General features: G+C 42.8%; 1 protein-coding gene across 2 annotated transcripts in view; it reads left to right on the top strand.

The window, feature by feature from the left end:
* ctnna1 (catenin (cadherin-associated protein), alpha 1) overlaps nucleotides 1-21,018 on the top strand; it is a 70,052-nt gene that overhangs the window by 3,513 nt on the left and 45,521 nt on the right. For both annotated transcript variants that reach the window (XM_031858122.1, XM_031858120.1), the window contains exons 4-7: nucleotides 4,708-4,874; nucleotides 5,378-5,497; nucleotides 6,729-6,998; nucleotides 10,762-10,965. In XM_031858122.1, coding sequence (XP_031713982.1) covers nucleotides 4,708-4,874; nucleotides 5,378-5,497; nucleotides 6,729-6,998; nucleotides 10,762-10,965 — 761 coding nt within the window. The remainder of the gene's footprint in view (nucleotides 1-4,707; nucleotides 4,875-5,377; nucleotides 5,498-6,728; nucleotides 6,999-10,761; nucleotides 10,966-21,018) is intronic.

Below are 21,018 nucleotides of genomic sequence, written 5' to 3'. Positions count from 1 at the left end.
GTGTGTGTGTGTGTGTGTGTGTGTGTGTGTGTGTGTGTGTGTGTGTGGGGCTTGAGGAGCTTAGCCCCGCTGCAGAGGAAGTGTGCGCTGCAGCATGATTAAAAAAATAAGTTAGAAAAGTGCTGATAAAAGAATCGATAACTTTGGAGCCTATCAATACTCTGCTCTTAAATAATTTAGCCCTGCTGCCCCTTTAATCTGGGGTTGGTGCACACGTCCCTGGTCATGTCATCCATCTGGATCACGAGGCGGCGTGGTGGTGGTCTGAGCTGTGTCTGGCGTTCTGTGAAGGTTATCTGCTGGGCTGCTTAGTGGAGTACCAGTCCATTGTGTGACAGAACGAACAACTTGTGCATCTCGAGACCAAAAATCTACCCTCAAATCACCAGCCAATTACCCAATTAAATTACAAATTGGATCGCGATAGCTGATTCCATCATCTGACAACCACGGTTGCAAATCTCATTTATTCCTCTCCGCTCCAGATACCCAGCTGTCTCTTGACACGCTAGCGGACCACTGAGACCAGCGAGCTCAGACTCGAGGGGTGACTGTTACCGCCATGTGAAGCGACATCTGTGTCACTGTGTGTGTTCTCCCCCCCCCCCACGACTCGAGCTCCGCTCTGAGTGGTTGGGAGGTAGATGACATGTCGTTAGATAGCCTGTGCGGTGCTCAATGCCCGGGAATGTTACTGTAGTCGTGGTAAGCTGTCACCGGGCTGGAATCCACTGACTGTTGTTAGCTGGTGTTCGGGCCTGGCTGTCAGCCATGCCACGCTGCTCAGTGGAGCGTGCCTCGACTGATAATACGGCTATTGAGTAGAGTAACCCCCCCCTCCCACCCCCTGGATTCAGAAAGCATTTTCCACCCAGCTGTGACTTACCAGCTGTTTAAAATGGAAGGAAAAAACTTCTGACGTGATCATTAAGATTGCCAAACACTGCATGTCATGGCTACTAGTTTCTTTTCTTTTTTTCTCAAATCATTTGAAATGAAATGGATGGCTCCTCCCCCCCCACCCCTCCCTCCTGAACATATTGTCTGAATATTTAAAATCCTATTTGATTTACCACATGCATCAGTATAATCAGCAGACTTTTTTTTCCTTAACGCAGCCGCTGCTGTCGCTCTCGTCCTAGTTTTCTGTCTCGGCCTCCCCTCGCTGTCTGCGCCTTTTGTTTGGGCTTATTGTGTGATATACATTTTAATCATTTCATCAGGCACTCTGTTGGCCACAGGTGAGCGTTAGATGGATGTTTATTAAAGGAGCACTGATCACTATCTGGCCCCCTGAAAATGGCCTTATTGATTTTGTTCACAGCGGGGAATAACAGCCTGAAGGTACGGACTGTGTTTGAGGTCCATGTTGTCCTTCATTTGCACAAAACTGCTTCAGCTCTCTGTCGGTGAATGCAATCTGTGAGAGATCTCTGTTCCACAAGTTTGAGAGGGCAACTTTTTTCCCTCTTCAAGTCACTGCTTTTACTGAATTTGAAAACTAACTGGAAAAAATAATTTCGTTGCTGGAATAAAGATGGTTGATCAATAGATCAACAAGAAAGGAATCCACAGTTTTTACAATCATTCAGTCGGTGAAGTAATTTGGCTTGACTCTTTGTGTCTCGATGTGATGATGTGGTGCTTTACTCTTTTTCACATCGCTGTAATTCAAATATCAAAGTTGCTTCAGTAATTACTCACTGGGCTGGTAATGATGATAATTGGTAGTCACACAACAGGGCTGCATGTTGTGTGAGTTTGACGCATGCTGCACAGCAGTATTGTGGCTGAACAGATCTACTGTAGTCACTTCCGTCTTTGTTCCCCTTACTTGTTGTTTTTCGTCTTGCGCTTTTAATTTCAAGTGTCTTCAAAACACTCGGTATGCACAGATGTGCTGACAAGCTAAAGTAGAGATTTGAAGCAAACCTTCCAAGCATACAGTAAGGGAAATTGTTCTGCCGCGGTGTTAGAGGAATCGGAAGGACACTGAAATGGCAGTTTAAAAAAACCAAAACTTTTTATAACTGCTAAGCATTTGAAAAGTCTTATGAGTTTTTGTTTTTGTAACGTTGTGGCGTCCCCTGAGTCTCAAAGTCTTGTCATCAATGGATCTTTTGAAGTGCAATGCTGCAGTTTGAATAGTTTTCCTCTGGTTGGTAGCAGTGCACACATCTACACCTCTGATTGAGTAACAGACTTTAGAGCTTCAGTAAGTAATTGTTGAACTGGAAGGGCTAGTGGGCATGCATGATGCTGGCGTTGGCAACATTTCTGAGGGTTTCTCACAGGAGAAGGGGGGGTCTTATTGATGTTTCATTTAGTAAGCCGGGTAGCTTGTGTTTCTCTCTGTCCTGTCCAGCCTGTTGCTACTGATTCACAGAGACTTGAAGGGGAACTCATCTGAGGTGTCAAACAATACATCTTGATTTATAACTGAAGACTTTATTAACAAAAATGATATTTATGCAATATGATGCCGGTAAAGAAAAGAGAAGCTTTACAAATATCAATTGTGTGTGTGTGTGTGTGTGTGTGTGTGTGTGTGTGTGTGTGTGTGTGTGTCAATGTGTATATATGTATATTTTCTTATTTAAAAAGTAAATTAAAGTTTTTAAATGAATATCTATATAGCTACTAGTTGCAAGATATTTACTCAATATATTTTTTTCAGGTCATTATTTTCTTGATGACATGATTGATACCACTCTGTATGTTAAGTGCGAAGCTGGAGCCAGGCGGCAGATAGCTTAGCATAAAGATTGACTAGCACGGCTCGATCAGGAGGGTTAAGAGCAAATGTATTAACTTGGTTTCACTGCTGTTATATCAGCACATCGGTCAGGTGACAAACCCCGATTTCCAAAGCAATCGCTGACTTTCACTTTGATTTTTGAATTGCCACGTCTTATTGAGAATCGGCATGAATGCTACGGCTGCATTAAAGCGTGAAGCATCGATCCGAGTCAGCAGATAGACTCCCAACATAAGCCCCTTTAACGTAGCCTGACTCTTGAGCAGGTACTCTGCACGAAAGGTACGGAGAGGGAATTGGGGGGGGGGGGGGGGGGGGCAATTATGTCTGCTCAAGTTAAAAATGTTCCTACTCGAGTGAAAATATGTAGTTATTCTGAGTTGCATGACTCGCTGAATGTGAGGACACTGGGGGCAGAAGATAGATGGCTTGAGGGGAATAAGAGAAACTGGAGCTCCTGATGAATTAGCGAATCTTATCGATGCGAGTTGTCACGCATACAGTCGCCTTTTGTTCTCACAGCAAGCCTCAGCCGGGGGACTCGTCCATCGGGCCGCTTGTGGCCAGAAGCACACAGGAACCATTCCAGAGGGCAAAGCCAGAAAGTCACTTAACATTGTATCTAAATCCAGAATCCTCCTTATCTTGGAGTGATAAAGTTCCCCTGACACTTTGAATGGAAAAAAAAAACCTACTCTGCACCGCTCGCATATCTAATTTATAAGATTTAGTTCATATTGCTATTTCGCTGTGTTGTTTTTTTGTTTTAGGATTCATCATACATTGTGTTAACATATTGTCTTTGAAAGCATCCATAATTGTCTCAACGGCTTGCCCTGTTTAGTTTCATTGTGGTTGGACTCATTTCCAGACCTGTTCAATCTAACAACAAAGCCCCCCCAAAGAAAATCTATATTTCATTCAAAAATGTCTTTTCCTGTTAGAAAATCATTTGTGTTGCTGCCTGTAAACTTTTCTAGCTCCAGTCTGTACAAAGCTGTGCCACATTGTAGGAAAGTGGACAAGAAAAGTACTCTTCAATCCACACAAAGGTGTTCTAAGGCAATGTCCAGAGTTTGAATTTGGCCGTGCCTCCACTGGAGTAAACTATTTACGGACTTACTGTCCTGTTCATAATATGAGCTTACAAAGTCTATTTGTGTGCCCAGTCGACTGTGCAGGCCAATCCAATGTAGGACAAAGCACGGTGCCGGACCAACCAGACACTGAGTCCTTTGTCGTGGCTTTGACCTCTTTCTTTTTCTTTAAGAGGGCAGTGTGTGCATGTCCGTGTGCAAGCAGCAATTATTACTGGACAGTGAAGAGGTGTCTGAGAGTGTTGTGTGTCTTTGTTGCTCTGTGTGACATGTGCTGGTCCGAAGCAGGCCGGGAATTGCGTCACGATGTTGCTTCTCTCCTGCACACTCGTCTTTGTCTCAAAGGAAGACTTTGACGCAATTAACTTGTGGCCTGGAACGGGCTGTGACTGCTGTCAGCTCCTGCAGACTTCGGCTACTACTAATACTAGTGTAGCCTAATACTACCTCCACTAATACTACTAGTGTAGCCTAATACTACCTCCACTAATACTAGTAAAACAGATTTAAACAGGAAGAATTTAGTCTTTAATTAAAATATTCATAAATACATTTATAAATACTTCTTTTGTGCCTCATATTTCCATATCACAACTTGCTGGTGAGGCACGTGCCTAGATCATTTGAATATGAACAGCTTTATCGTAGGACATTTGTTGTTTGATTGTAAAAGATGAGAAAACGTTTCCTTTCGGTAGACCACCAGGGATTAAGTACACAGTTTAGCACTTTAAAATCTGGTTCACGCTGCAGTGTTGAACAGTTGCCGTTTCAAAAGTCTGTCTTTGAACGTGTTTCTGTTTTAAACCTTGAAGTTACAGCAGATGTTTTTGTTTTGTCTCTCCTCCTCAGGTGACTCCATGCGGCAGGCTTCTGGAGACTTTGCAGAGGACCCTTGCTCCTCCGTGAAGAGGGGCAACATGGTCCGTGCTGCCAGAGCCCTGCTGTCAGCAGTCACACACCTGTTGGTGCTGGCAGACATGTCTGATGTCTACAAACTTCTACTGCAGCTTAAACTGGTGAGACAGTTCTATTATTCTGCATAATATACACACAAGCTTAGTTCGAATTTCAGAAAATGAAATTATCGACTGGATGGAAAACCGCCATAATGTATCCCCTCTATGAAGACCAGTATTATCAACTGATTTAGTTATTTGAGCACTGAAATTGCACTGATAGTCCATTTGCACATAGTGCATCCTGATACTAACGATCACTGCATTAAGTTGTTCTCGTTGATGTCACCTCAGCTGGCTGGAACGCGTCACCTCTTGAAACACGAGATGACGGGCTGCAGCAAATTAAAATCACAGCTTCATTTGATTGAAATCTTGCAAATCTGCAAATGTTGCTGTGTTAAGCCCTAGTGCGCTCCTGGAGATAATGAAAGTGCAAACATTTTCCCAATGAGTTACCGGTTAATGTTCATTTAGTTTAAATCTTCTAACTCGAGGTAAAGAACTGTGTTTTTTTTTTTCTTAACTATTGTCTTAATCTTTTTTTTTTTTTTTTAAATCAGGTGGAAGAAAATCTTGTCAAAGTGCGTAACGCTGGAACGGAGCAGGACCTTGGGATCCAATATAAGGCCTTAAAACCAGAGGTGGATAAGCTGAACATGATGGCCTCCAAGAGACAGCAGGTAATGTACAGTTAGCAAAAAGAAGAGAGACCGGGGTGGGGGGGAGCAGGGGAGTCTGATGGGTTTAATTGGGTTGAGAGGTTATCGTGTACCTGAATGGGTGTTAGTGGTCTTTTCACTCATAACAAAAATATGCTCTGGCAGAGCAAATGGGAAGTGAAACAATAAGAGGGGAGCGAGCATGAAGAAGGGTGCCTCATTCTTGAGCTGGACGATTAGATGCAGTAAGCATGGACAATCTTCTTATTGCCAATTGCAGTGAAGTAGGCCAGGGGTGCAGGACAACAGCATAAAAGGCCTGACTCCAAATGTGACGGAACCCATTTCCTTGTGAAACGGCACATCATGTTTCTCCACTGTGATAAAAGTGGTAGTCGACATTAAAGCGTGTTTCATGACGCTTTCCTCCAGATGAAACAACCCCACAAGGTTCTTGTTGCAGATCACCCTGCTAATAAATGGAAATAAAGAACGCTCCGTTAATGCACATTTTATATACATATAGCTTTCTTTTTCAACATTATTTGTCAGAATTATCATTAAACTAACTGCGGAGCATTTAGTGTGTGTTTCAGTAATGTTTTTAACCTTAACATCCACAGTGAATGGTGGTCGGACTTAAGTGGTTGTTAACTAATAGCTTTACACAATACTGTCAGCAACATCATGAACTTCAATTATAAAGTTCAAGTTGAATGTGAGAGTATGAAATGTTTATTGCACAGCCTGTCCTTGGTTAAACCTGGATCTATCGCATGTGCACAAGCAGCGTGTTAAGACAGCAGATGGATATTTTTCCGATATGCAACGGCAGTACTACAAACAAAAGTTGTGCTCTAACATTTGGCTTGCATCGCTTCAAACCAGCTTTCACCACTAAATCACTCCGCTGGTGTCACACAGTTGAAGCAGTGATGAATACCAGCTTCATGACCAGAGAGCGCTTCTTCTTCATGCCCTCCTTCTTTTGAATGGAAGACTTTCCAAAATGATCACTGGCTATCTTGTGATGAAATTGCTTTTTACTTGTCGTTGCACTTTTTTATGGATGGCAACATCTTTTCACTCAAGGTGAATTCCAGAAGGTAATGGGACTCAAAGACCATTGTCCATTGTTTTCTTTCTCGGAGCGTGTCTTTCCTTCCTCCTTCATTACCACCCTGTATGTACGTATAGACCTCCAGTCTAACCCTGTATGTGTTGTTTTTTTATTTTCAACTCGCATTGCTAGGAGCTGAAGGACGTCCACCACAAGGACCAAATGGCGGCTGCCCGCGGGGTGCTCCAGAGGAACATCCCCATGCTGTACACGGCGTCCCGGGCCTGCCTCCAGCACCCTGACGTGGCGGCCTACAAGGCCAACCGTGACCTGATCTACAAGCAGCTGCAGCACGCCGTCTCCGGCATCTCCAACGCCGCTCAGGCCACTGCCTCCGAGGACTCGGCGCTCAATCACCCGCCGGGCGGCGGAGAGCTCGCCTACGCCCTCAACAACTTCGATGTAAGTCCAACGAGGGGCTTACGTTTGCCTATTTGTTTTGCCCCCCCTTGTCCACACAGACATCCAGGTATCTGCCAGATTAATAAAAACATAAACTTTAAGATTATATTTTTCCCTACAGCAGTAGTTGTTTACAGAGATGGATGAGGGCCTGCACAGAAAGTTTAGTTAGGTCAGATTCTTCGTTTGTAGAACCTACCAGCTGAATCATAAAATGACCAAAACCCCCGAAGACTTGAGGTGGAAATAAGGACAAGATATGTGGAGAAATTGGGACATGGCTTTGGGGTACATTGAATATGTTCTTGAGTCACTACCACTCCATTCCTTGGGTTGTGCTTCTATGTCAAATGAAGGAGATTTGCACACATCTTGTGAATAACTGAACCACTTCTCTGCTGGTTGGTCCGTTTTAAAGAATACAGCTGATGCATATTTTATCCTCAGCGTTATTAGAAATGGATGAAACTGAAATAGTACCTTTTTAATATTTTTATATGGGAAGATGTGAGAACATGCACTGTATGGTGCTTAAGATGCACCATTGACATTTTGTACAAGGAGGAGCCTTGATTCACTAAAAACAGAATCTTTCCATGTCTGGTCCCTCATGTATTCATGCTTAAAATCTTTATTCCTCTGAAAGTCAGTGTCATCGAGCATCTACTCCATATCCAGCGTCTCCCTGAAATCCACAGTGGACTCGCATAAACTTAATTCAGTTTTGAATTCATTGTTTTTGCTCCATTCCCATGCTCTCCAATTCTTCATACAGCTGTGATGGAGTCAAAACTGCACTCGGCCTCGAACCGAAAAGTACATTTTTATGAAGTTCATATGTAAGAAATATATCGTAGCATTAATAAGAATGTGAAACTAAAAATATGTTTGAAGCGTATGATGTACTAGTCGTAATAATATTGATATGAAACCACATGAAGATAGCAGCTGGATAGAACACTGAGCTAATCATCTAAATGCTGCCCGCGGTGATAAATGCAAAGACGATTAACTTGATTCCATTTCTGTTTTTACTACTGCGTCTGACTTGCAAAGCACCTTTTTATTTCCAGATTTGTTAACATCCAGACCGCTTCCAAAGACTTTGAACGGATCCACAACGACAAATGAAGTGTTGATCGGCGAGCTCTGCAGAAGCACGTGCTTCCCTCACCGTGTGTCGATCAGCTGTTTAGTCATTTAGCCATGTGCAACTTGACGTGTTAATCCTGCTGTGACTGCCGTTTGCCCACAAAGGATTGATGCAATCTGCATACTCATATTTTGCGTGCCTGTGGCCGCATGACGCACGGTTAAATGAATTACTCATGACCCTTTTTTGCATGCATCTTAAAGGTGGTTATTGCAAATCAAGGGCTTTCTTTTGGTGCAGCCTGGGATGGAAGTGTGTGTGTGTTTGACACAGACAAGAGGAGAGCAACTATTTATAGTAAATAGATGTTTATAATCATTAATTGATAGGATCTCTGGCGATTTACCGGATGCCTAGTTTCACACATGTGATGTGCATTTACACGCGTAAACCCTCCGTGCACACTGCTGCGATAGGATCTGAGACTTTCACTTTCCAGCCAATGCTGCTCCTGAAGTGAGCTCATCGGCAATCACAAACTATATGCGCACAATTTGAATTTGTACAGTTTACTTACGTAGGTTTATTTTTCTAAAATATGATTCTCGCCTCTGACTTCCAAGCCGATATGATCGTAAAATAGAAACCTTTTATTTAAACAGGAAGTCTCTGGAGATAAACAATCTCTTATTCCAGAGTAACCGGGCCAAAAGGAAAATAGTTGCGTGCTTTGATTTTCATGCCCCGCTACCGTCAGTGAAACTGCTTCGGCCCTCTATTTGAGTCGGTAGCTTTTAGCAAGACTAATGAAACATTTACTTAACCTAAGCTACTTTTAAGTAGCAAACGTGGTATTTAGGCATTCCGCTTAAAGCATCCTTCATCAAGTGCACATTTCTTTTATATACTCGGCACTGAGTATATAAAAGCATGCCGTTGCAGCTTCCAACAAATCTGTGTTTTTAGAGAAACGATATCCCTAATGGATTGAGGAAGGGAACGCTAGTGTACTTTACAGCAGTGAGTAACAGCCCCATGTGTGTGTTTGTGTTCAGTAATGAGCTGATGACCATTCAGGCTGAAGGATTACAGTCATGGAAATCTATGCTACACATCAATTATTAACAGACCGAGGGCATGTCAACTGATTAATCTACATAAAACATGCGTCTCAGATTGATTATTTCACAGACAGCCGAGCAGAAAGTCACTCCCCCAAAAAAACTGAGACGCGAGCCTTTTCCCAGACCGGCTCCTTTCTGGTGCCCGATTTCAAGTGCAAGGCAAAAAAAAAAGCAAATGAGTCAAAAAAAAAAAAACCCAATCTCTCTCTCTTCTTCTTCCATGTCTTTTTATGTGCCTGTTGCCATGGTGATATGACACGCAAGCAGATGAGGTCAGATGAGATGGGGGGGGCTATGACAGAGGGCGGGCTGCCTAATAAACCATATTTCTATCAGAGGAATTGTTTTAATATTTCGGTAGCAACAAGGCATCTGTGGACACCCCGAGTGCGTCTGTCATTGGGGGGGGTTGTCTTTCCTCCTCTCAGCTGCCACGAGTCGCGGTGATACCTGAACCCTCTGCAGTGCCTCTCCAGCATGTCAACTAGTTGCCTCTCTCAGCAGGCTGTGAAATCAGACGTCTTAAGTGTTCTCTCTCTTGCCCTGCAGACATAAAGGAGAGTGCAGCGGTTTACTACGGCACTCCTGTGACTCCAAAAGAAAGGGCCGCAAAGGCTATAAAGTCCAAATCCTTTCCACATAAAGGATTATATATTCATATAATTACATAGTCATACGCACATCTGTTGCCTAGAATGAATCTTGTAGTCTACGTTGGGACTACTGCTTTCTTTATGATTCATTCATCGGGTCCTTGGAGGAACTTTTCTGTTGCTGTGCTTTTTACCGGTTCAGGTGATTGGTTACACGTTGTAAAAGTGTCTTTTTTTAAGCTGTATTCCTCTTTAATAAGTCGAGGAAGTGGTTATCAGCAGAGCGGAGCAGCAGGCCTAGCCTTAAAGAGGCTCGCCAGGGCTCTCTTTTGTACTTTGGCTACTGACGTGGGTTTTTGGGGAAGCCATTGTCTTTTTGTCTGCAGGACACAGATGAACAGAGGCCTTCTCCCGAGTTAAATTTAGAGAAGTCCTCTTGGAAGGTTGAAGTACTTCTGACAACAGAATTTGGATTCGGACGTGTTTGTTTCCTGTTTTCGTGCTCTTGCTCATCAGGGTTAGAGCGTTTGGTTAAATAAAGACATTTTTCCTTTGGTTCTAAATTTTTAGTTAGTTTTGAAGCGAATGGAGCACACTTTGTTTTTTCCGGAGCGGCCCCCTGGGATCACACTGCCGGCGCTGAGGTTTGCACCGGCTGAAATTGAGTTTCTGCAGCCGCTAACCGAGGGTCTGCTGAAGGATATCACTGCAACACGATGCAGAGACGTCAAAACTGTTACTACTTCACATTCTGTTGATAATGTTGTTTTAAACACAAAATCTGGCCTTTTATTGCACCTTTAACACGTTCTTCCCTTCAGGTTTCTCCATTCATTCTACATGTCGGGTTTCTCTCTTCGGGCTCGTAGAGGGAGAGACTTTTTGACTTTTGCCATTTTTTTTTAGCTCCCTGTGTAATTTCCCCTCTGACCTTTTTTTATTTTCGCTTACAGAAACAAATCATCGTGGACCCGCTGGCGTTTAGCGAGGAGCGCTTCCGTCCCTCCCTGGAGGAGCGCCTCGAGAGCATCATCAGCGGCGCCGCCCTCATGGCCGACTCTTCCTGCACACGCGATGACCGCAGGGAGCGCATCGTGGCCGAGTGCAACTCTGTGCGCCAGGCTCTCCAGGACCTTCTGTCTGAGTATATGGGCAATGTAAGTGTCTCACCTTTCCACTCCCTACACGGCTTTACAAATACTGTCATACATGGGGCCAGGATCCAAGTGAAGCTTACCGTACCTTGCTTTATGTCCTAAAGAAAAATATCAAGAGTCGTCTAATTCTGTTCCCAATATTTATTTGTGTGCAGTAACACTTCCAGCAACTTACTTACCTTTAGTCAACTTGTGTTGAGAGAGTTAATGTTACTTGAGACCAAATGACAATCTCTCTGTCATTGTCTTCATAAAAGCGCCATCCTGCTTATTAAATGACATCATTAATAATCTATGGAAATTAACTCTGTTACTGCCTCTGAAATATACAGGGCTGCAACCAACAGTCTCTCTTGGTAATCATGTCTTTGTAGTTTGCATATGACCAATCAACCATTAGTTATTGTTAAGTTGTACAATGCTCAAAAAGCAATGAGCCAAGATAAAGAAGCCTCACTGGTGTATTTATGGAGAGAAAGTCTTTACTCGATATGTCAAACTGTTGTGTGTTGGGCTCTCTGGGACACTAGTGTGCTTGGGACCATTTTTCAGTTCAGGCAGATGGCCGTGGGTTCACTGAGGTGCATACACGGAGGTTTGGATGTAGCTTGTATCTTTTTTTTTAAAGATAAATGTTAAGTTAATGCTGTTTTTCTTAATATCAAACTTCTAGTGATTTGGTTTTTACAGCGCATACTTAATAATCTAATTCTAATAATAATATCATAAAAATACAATGCATTACGATGTAGATGTCAGGTTAGGGCTATATTTGCAATTAGGCTTTTTGCACATTCTATAAAAGGAGATTGCATTTATACTCGCAACAGCTGAGCTAAAGGTCGGCCTTGGAGGCTCATCCAGGGCCCCGAAACCCCCAAGGCCACCTCTGGGGGAAACCGAAGCCTTCGGATCACTTCTTAATTGCCTCTGCGACTAGCAGGCTGTGTGACATGTGCTGTTGTTTGTGTTTTCAACTGGAGGAGGGCTGCTTTTCATGGGAACTGTTGGTGTTTAGATCCAGTTGGGTTTTAAGCCGCTATGTGTTGGTACTTCTCAAATTGGGTGGCTGGTGTTGCCAATACCGTCAGTGAACACCTCTCTAAAACTACACGGCTAGAGCTGGATACAGCATTTTCATTGGCAAGTCAGTTCGGCAATGCACCTCGAGTTGTTTGGTAACCGGCAAAAAGCCAGAGGGAGAACTCCTCCTTCGTTCTAGCAGGTTGGTTACGATAACAGTTTTGTCAGCATTAGCAAACAACCAACTAAACCTAACACAAGGGCATGAATGAATCCAAATTCTGAGCTATTAGTGAGTCAGAAGATGTATTATCCTCACAGGCTGCCTCACCCATACATAGCATTCAGTGGTTGAACCGATCAGATAAAGCTCAGACGGAGAACAGCTAACTTCTTTATAACGTCAGTGTAATGGATTTAAAACACGACAGTAAGTGGCTGTTTCTAGACTGCTCACACTGACATGGCTACACTGTCGGGATGATGAAACATGGCACATGTGCCTCGGCGAGATGGACACATTTACACCTTTTTTGTCATCTGTCAGATTTCCTTTGATTTCAGTCGGGCTTGAGTGCTTCTCAGAAACATTTACACGTAGCTTTTTTGAGATCAGATCCAATCCGCATTAAGTGGCGATGTTCAAATGGGGTTTTTAAACAAATGATAAGCTATTATGTCACTGGAATTAACATCACTTTTCAAGGATGAGAGTCTTATTTAGGCTGCTCTACTCTTACTTTTAGCACAAAACAAAAACATGAACCGTGTTGCCGTCTCACCTTTTCTAACCGTTTAGCCAAAGCAATCAAAAGTCCTGTGTCTCTAGTTGATATAATAGTTTCTATAGTGCAGCTCAAACATAGGGCTTTTTATTTCCAATCAGAAAATTAGATTTTGATAATGACTGTGTGTCTTACTCAAACTTCCCCAAGAGATAATGTCTCACTGTGGCGAAGACTTTTGTTCTGGAACGAAACATTATTTCTCCGTGTGCCCATCTCTTGTTCAGATTAGTTCTTCTCTCTGTTTGGAAACGGCTCTGTTAAAGCACTCCTAAATGTCCTCTCTGTAGCAGCAGAGCTTCAGTGTGACCAGAGACATCCCACCGCTGTGCTAATGCCTTATTTACTACCATCTATGAGCTTGAACTTTGTCTGTTTTCTGCTGTTCCTGCTGTTTCTTTTAGAGGTAAAACCGTGAAGCGCACCGCTTTCCCATTTCATTAGTGGAGTGTTACACTGGGTCCTGTGGCTGTAATGGATGTCTGGCCAGCCGGGGTGTGATAGCAGTACAGATTCTAACTCTCACACACACACACACACGCCGCAGTAATTCTACCAGAGCACAAATCTCTGCGTAATGCAAATGCTGCAAATTGATCTCCAATTTGTGCAATGACCCGCTATAGGCTTTAAATGGTGGCCCGCTAATTATTTAGCGTGTGCCTGGCTAACTTGCTTACTGCCTATAGTAATAATCTTCCTAAGCCAAGAGGTAACCTCACATTACGGAAATGCAGTATTTTTGTGGGTCTTTCAGTGGATTTATAAATAGGTCAATTTTGGACCGGCAGATCTGCTGCATGGCTGCCGGGCCAGGTTATTTACTGTCGGAGAGAATTGGGCAATGTCCTCAGCCTGCCTGGTTTATAAGTGGGCAAATCTGCACCCAAAGGTAATCTGTCTCTTGTTGGCTCTTCACCAAACCCTCCATGGAATGCCATTGAATTCTTTCAAGTAGGGCTTTTTTAGGGACTCTACTAAGCAACAGACAAACATACGGGACCAAAAAACAACCTCTTTGGCAGATATAACTGCAAATCAAAACGGTACTTAAATATTAATGACGGTTGTAGCTCTGCAGTTTGGAGAAAGTGGTTTCAGGGTTTTAAAGTATTATTTTGTAGTAGTACGGTCGCAGTTTTGCTCAGTTCGGTATTCCTTTGGGGCCAGTATTTGACAGTAAAAGGAGACATTCATGTCTAACTCCGTGTTTTGTCCTTTTGCTCCATATGGAACTTGTTTACAGTTGCCCTTAGTGATGTCTTGTGATCGTATTTAATGGGATGCATTTGTCATAATACTGTTAGACGTTTGCATATTTGTCTTCAGTGGCATGTTCCACTAAGAGCTGTGGAGAGTTATCACATGAAACCGTTTTGGAGCTGCTGAATGAAACGTCGGTGTCTGTTGGCAAACATGTCTGATTTGATAGCTGCTCGGTTACAAAACCCTGTTTTGGTTTGTTTTCACTGGACATTGACGGACAAAAGGACGACCACTGAGATGTCAACTAAGTTTGCATGTCATTTTCTCTCCTCTTCCTGCCCATGCTCGGCCATCACGGCCACGGTCTGCTCTCATTGCTCATCCAGAACACTACCAGTTTATTTTAAGGTCCGGGCCATTCATGCAGCATCTCTGGTTTGGCTCAAAACAGGTTTTCTCCTTGACTGGACTCCTCCATGCCGCCGTATGACTTAGATCTTAGATCCACGGAGGAGACCGTCTCATCACCGCAGTGATGGTGAGTGGACATGACAGGGATTTGGCCACTTATTGGGCCAGATGGAAGGAAGCCTAATATGTCCGAGTCCACTTCGTGCATTAAATGGCCCGGTACAGCCTCTTAGAACTGCGGCTGACATGCAGTCACAGGGCTCCAGACTGCCACCAAAATAGTCAACACGTGCGAGTTAAAGTTTCACATCGTGGATCGGAGACATCAGCTACTGTCGGCGCAAAAGTTAACTTGACAAGCTTGACTTAGATACGCACGTATAGTTTGTAGCGGTCGAAAACTTTACAAAACGATCCATTCAGCTGTTACCGTGTTCCAAAAAAATAAACGGTCGGTAGCTGTTATTTTTAAAAAGCAAACTGAAGAGGCTGGTGGGGAGACGATGAGATATTCTGACTGAGACGCCACTTATGATGAGAGTGTACGCAGGGAAACACTGACTGATCAGTTTAATACCAGGGGTGGAAGAAGTACTAAGAGTAAAAGTACTGCATTCAAAAGCTTTGCTAGGTAAAACTACGGAAGTATATAATCAACAAAATGTACTTTAATATAAAAGAAAGTAGCATAGTATATTAGATCATTACTGTTATCGATGCAGAAACATGCAAGATGCATTTTAATGTAGTAACTGGCTGCAGTAGAGCTATTTTTATTAATTCAATACTGTTTGGTTAGTTTAATTTACTGTATTACAATGCATTGTATTTCATACACATAGAATGTGTTTTTTATGTGTTGGAGTAGAGTATAGCATGCACATTCTACTTAATTAAATATAGTAGTACTTTAGTAAGTGTATTTGTTGCGTTCCACCACAAAAAAAGGGTGCGACCAAATCATGTGCTGGTGTGACAAACGGAGGAAGTTGGTGGCACCAGTGGAGAAGTGAGTCCTGAGTAAAGTGAGACAGCTGCTCCATTGAAACAATAGCAGACCGTCTGACGGGTAACCTGACTGTATCCCTGATTAAACTTGGTGGACCAATCCCGCCTCCCATTGGCTCGATGAGGATGTGTGTGCTCTCATGCTGAAGCAGAGCTGTGGAGGAGCGATGAAATATGTAATTCATGCTGGAAAGGAAATGCCTTCCTTAAGCAGAGACCATACATACTGCTTTGGCTATACGTGCTTTGATGGCCACCGTTTCGTCTGCATCTATTCTAATAATCGTAGATGGGGCTGTGCGAGTCATTAAAAGCGTCTGCTGCCATTGCAGCATATGGGTTTACACTCACAGCTGAGGCTGTTGGATGGACTCCCAACTCATTCTTTCTCTCTCCCATCCCTTCTGCTTCCTCACGCCCTCCAGCTACAAGTTGTGTTCTTCTTCTCCTTGAGACTCTTTGACAAACCGTCTGTTGGACATCCTTACCTCACCGTCTTTTCGCTCAGAAAGTTCAAGGACTGGATCTTGTGATTTGTTCGTACGTAGCCTGCCAGTCTGCCATAATTTAGTCTAGATATTTTTTATAGGTAAAAATAATCTATAGAGTGAACTTGATGTACTTTGATCTGAGCTCTCGGTAGACTAACGGAGCTGTGCATCACTCATGACTTCCTGCTGGAGAATGGAACAGTTTCTAAGCTTTCATAAGATTTTTACCAAGAAGTTCTAAATCATTTCCAAGTGTTTTATGAAGCAAAATAAATAAATCACATTTGTTGCTATGGCAGAAGTAAGGCGATGTCAAGACAATGATCAAATGAGACGCGCACACGCATGTTCACACAGCTACAGCCTCTTAAAGAAGACAAGCGAAAAAATCAATGAATAGAAACCAAGTGTTCCTACTACATCTGTTTGTTGAAAAGGAGAGATCAGACTCTTGCAAGAGTATTCCATTGATAATTTATCAGGGATTAGACTAATAAAAGCAATCTGAACAGTGGCTAAAAACCCATTTCACTTCTATGTTCCTTACAAGCTTTGAGTTAAGGTACTTTCATGAAGCACATTGATTGGAGAAGCGGCAGTACCCTCGGGTTAAACTGTTATCATGTAGTCGAAGGCTACATCTTCAGATTTGGGTTAAAAAAAAAGAAAGTGGGGAAATAAGGCCGGGTCTAAAACCATTTTCCATTCAATCCGATCTCATAAAATCCGGAGATTGATCTTTTTAAAATGTGCTTTTCCCCACAGATACGTGACCTTTAACCTAGTTAGTCTCTAGTGGCCAGCCTTTGGGTTTTCATACAACAACATCTGGCCACATGAGCGATTGAATCGTCATCGTTTTGGGTTTAGAAACGATGAAGACAGAAGACTTGTGTCTTATGCACTCGATTGTGTTGACTGCGGTCGTGTTGTAATCGGGTAAATTCTTAACGTAAACACTAATATTTTTGATAATGCTCCAGGTTAGAGGGTCCAATTTACAGCATTAGTTCTCTGACAATGTCTTTCATATTCATGCAGAGCTTTGTATTGTCACTGAGATAATAATCTATATTGAATCAAATCGGAAATCAAATTGTGAATCAGAATCATTCAGAGGAAACTAGTAGCGATACCCAGCCCAACGGGCAAATGTCCAATAGACGGAGCACATGATGTTGTATTACTGGGGTACGGCTAAGGTTCCTGGAGTGGTTGTGTACCGTGCTACGATGATCGTTTAACTAGACTAACGCTCGTCTATTCAGCCAGTGAAGGGGCCATGCGGGTGGGGGTAATGAAGCCCGAGCGCTGCCACATAGCGTGGCCTCAATTATTCTATATTTTCATGACAGTTTGGCGCGTGTAACTGTTTCTGCCACTTTTTATTAATAATGCATCAATAGCTCCCCGCATCTGTCAGGGGTTTCGTGTCACACAAGATAGCGATTCCGGGTTGCTTTGACATATAGAGCGACCGGCGTTTAAATTCCTTCAACTTGAAGTGATACGATATCATTTGGACCTGTAAGGAAGAGGACTTGGGACCTCCTATGTCTCCCCTCACTGGCCCTTTTCCTCCTACTTTGAGTACCTAAACATTTATCTTCCACCTTTTCTCCTCTCTGAGTCTTTCTTTCTCCGTCTCTCCCTTCCCGTTTGTGTTCCTTTCCCTCTCGACAAGCTCGCTCTTTCCTCCACTCCCACTGTCTTTTGGCCTCGGGCGTCTACAGCGAGTGTCAGGCTTTTTGTCCTCTGTGCCTGCCACACATTTTAGGTGGAGTTGATCTTGGGACCAGCTACCTTGCCTACCTGATCCCGTTATGATCCACATGTAACCCTGACATAGAAAAACCATGATTGGTTTCAAGTTCAAAACAATTGCGCACCAAGTTTCCTCGAATGGGCATTTTACCCGCCTGTAAAAAAACCAACCTTGGGTGTGATGTCAATCTCAGAGTGAGAGAATAAAGTGTCCATTCAGGGCTCGGAAACTAATGTATGACTATATAGCGGAACGGTCTGATATGTGTTTCTACCCATTCTTTTGGAAGAAGGTTCAAGACCGGAGTGAAAGCAGTTCAATTTATCTAGTTGTAATCTCATCTAAATGCATAATTAAAAGGAATTACACTCCACGAAATGTAACAGGGGAAAGATTTAGTGTCCCCAAGGCTTTTTGTATATTTACAGCCTCCATAAAACACTGGTCTGTAAGTAACCGCCCGTCAGGCAACGTTTCCCAGACCTGGCCCCCTTGATCTTCAGCTGGTGAGTTCTGGGCTTTCTAATTGGCTTTGCTGTCAGGTCGAGAAGACGGCAAAGTTAACCAATAAAGAAGGCCGTGGTCTCATAAATGGCTATTTTGTGATGCTACAACTGAAACAAACTTCCCGTGTGTGTGTGTGTGTTTGTGTGTGTGAGTGTGAGAGAGAGAGAATGAACTTAACCTGCGAAACATGCTTGATGTTCTAGCAGTCTGGTTCATCTCGCATCCTTGTTTTGAAGTTTTATTACTCCCCGAGAAGTGAGGAAAAGTAGTTCAGAAGTTTAAAAGCAAACCCTTTGATTACTATTCATCATCTCTGCTTTTTACGACATCATTTCAGCCTTTATTTTACGATACTTTACAAAGTAATTACATAACAAGCAATTTAGAAAATCAACACAGCAAAATGTTTCTTTGAAAACCTCAAACCCCGTAACATCTCCGTTTGTGTGATCCTCATATTTCAATCTATTCCACATCTGCTGGTTCAAATATATAATAATTATAATCTCAATTGCAACTGTTCAAAACCTCGAGCTACACGGGTGAGTCTGAGATCTACAGAATGTATTCTGACTAAACTCGTCAATGACACGATAAACTCCGCTGACACCGGGTATGAAACACATTACACACAATCATTCACATTTAATTGCATTTTAGCATGAAAATGCAGACTTTTTAGCATTTCTGTAGCAGTACAGTGGAGTCTTACGTGGTTTACATTTTTTTTTTTTTTTTTTTTTTTTTTTTTTTTTTTTTTTTTTTTTTTATAATCTTACAGCTATATTAGACATAAATTATAACATCATTTTTTGGCCATATGCTCCAATAAGCCCCCTGTGTCACTGTTACATAGTTGCGTCGGCCATCTTGCTAGATTTCCAGCTGAAATGAGTTTTAAACACAAAACTGCCTCTTTTTTTTTTTTTTTTTAATCAGCGTTGGACTTCTTAGCAGTCGTCTATTTACACACAGCGCACACTGTGTTGTTCAGAGCTATTAGTCTGCTGATGAGTGGAGAGAGTAAACCCTGAACAGTCAGCTGGAAAACCAAAACAAAGTAGCAGTGTAATTTAATGTTCATAAGAATATAATATAGTCTTTAAACAAAGTGAGAGATATTGGGTGCGCTTTTGGTCCGCCTTCTTAAGAGCACTGTAATGCATTTAGTTAATTATCACATGCCCAAATAGAATCCACAGCAGCATTTTAATGCTGAATAGTAGCTGAGCTGTGATGGGCTTCTCTGAACCACATCTCTGCATGTTTCAACACTCAGTCAATGCTCAGCTGTAGCTTTTATTCTCATCAGACATAGTTCTGACCTTAGCAGCAGGAAGATGAATTATATTGAATTAATCGACAAAGGATAATGGTGATTGCTTTACTTAATTCAATCCTTAAACAAATAACACTTATTTCATATTGTTATTTTGTATTACATGTAACGGTGTCCATCCAGCCGTAGCCTATATCCCACTCGGGGGCTGACAGCCTATCCAAGCATGCATTCAGAGAGAAGCGGCGTGTTCACCGCGGACACGTCACCGCTCTCTCACACGGCTGGCACACGTCCTTACAGACGAACGCGTCGGTGCTGCGGGGAAGTACGCGTTTCCGGTTCACCTGACCTGCATGTCTTTGAACTGCAGCACACCCGAAGGAGACCCCAGCAGTCACGGGGAGAGAACATGCAGATTCCACACAGAAGAGTCCCAGTCTAGCTGTGTGAAAACAATGCAAAGCACGAGTATTTGTAGTGAGGCAGTTAGAGGAGGTATTCAGGGTAATGTATAGATATTTGCTGGCAGCAGTAACCGCATAGCTGTGAGCGTAGCAGTGCGGTGGGGTTTTTTGATGGTGAATAAATGCTACAACTCCTCAAGAACCAAGCCTAGTCCTGTTCAAGAATTGTTTTCTGTCTGGGTCCTTTTTTTCTCCTTCCCTTGACATGATGACCGATTCATTTATTAAGAATGCAAAGCACGAATATGACTCAGAATAATCATCTATTTGATAGAATAGTCCGATTCGACTTGAATCATCGAAGTGACGGTAAAATGTGTCACGATTTTTGGTTCTATTCCAGAAATAGATCGAAATAAGCTTTTCATTTTGACCTTCAAATCGGCAGTTCTCCCCGTATATATATCTTCACCCCCGCTTTCTCGTTGTTGTTCGAAGGAGGAAAAAAACACTAGAAAGACTGTGCGACGTCTTTACCAGGAGCCGGCCTGCTGGAGTCTGAGATGACGAGGAAACAGAAAGCCTGAAGTCTCTGGTGTTGCACCATTTAGCCTCCCCCTCTAGTTCTGTGTACCTGAGTAACTCTACCTGTTGTAAAGCATCCTCCTGCCGTCTCGTGAAGTCGATCGTCTCCTTGTTGTCCAGCGGTCTGGTCCTAATTGACTGGTGACATAGGTTATTGTTATTACATACTAAATCAATTATTGAATTATTTAAATTTGAAAATATGTTTTTAGTGTGGTACATTCCCAAAAAGTATCCATCATGGTACCATGTAGCATCTCTGTTTGAAGAACAGTTTTGAAATGTAAATGACAGTGGTAACTCCCCTCCTCCCCAGGTTAACACTGGTATTTCTGTCAGCACTCCCGCTGTTATCTGTTAGCACCGTTGGGTGCGAGCCACCGGCTCAGCCCGCGTCCTGTTAAGATCCGTGTGGAGGCGATCGATATGTTCCGAATTTGAATTCGGCACCTTTTCTCTTTTTTAAGGTTAAGGAATTAACATATTGGGGAGGTATCGCTGAGGCGAGTCCAGATCAATATGCGCTTCCTGTTAACCTTAAAAAGAGAAAAGGTGCCGAATTCAAATTCGGAACATATCGATCGCC

Source organism: Anarrhichthys ocellatus, unplaced genomic scaffold, assembly GCF_004355925.1.
Source record: "Anarrhichthys ocellatus isolate YVR2014 unplaced genomic scaffold, GSC_Weel_1.0 scaffold19, whole genome shotgun sequence".
Taxonomy (NCBI): domain Eukaryota; kingdom Metazoa; phylum Chordata; class Actinopteri; order Perciformes; family Anarhichadidae; genus Anarrhichthys; species Anarrhichthys ocellatus.
Note: the sequence above shows the minus strand (reverse complement) of the source record. Positions and strands in the feature narration are given on the sequence as shown.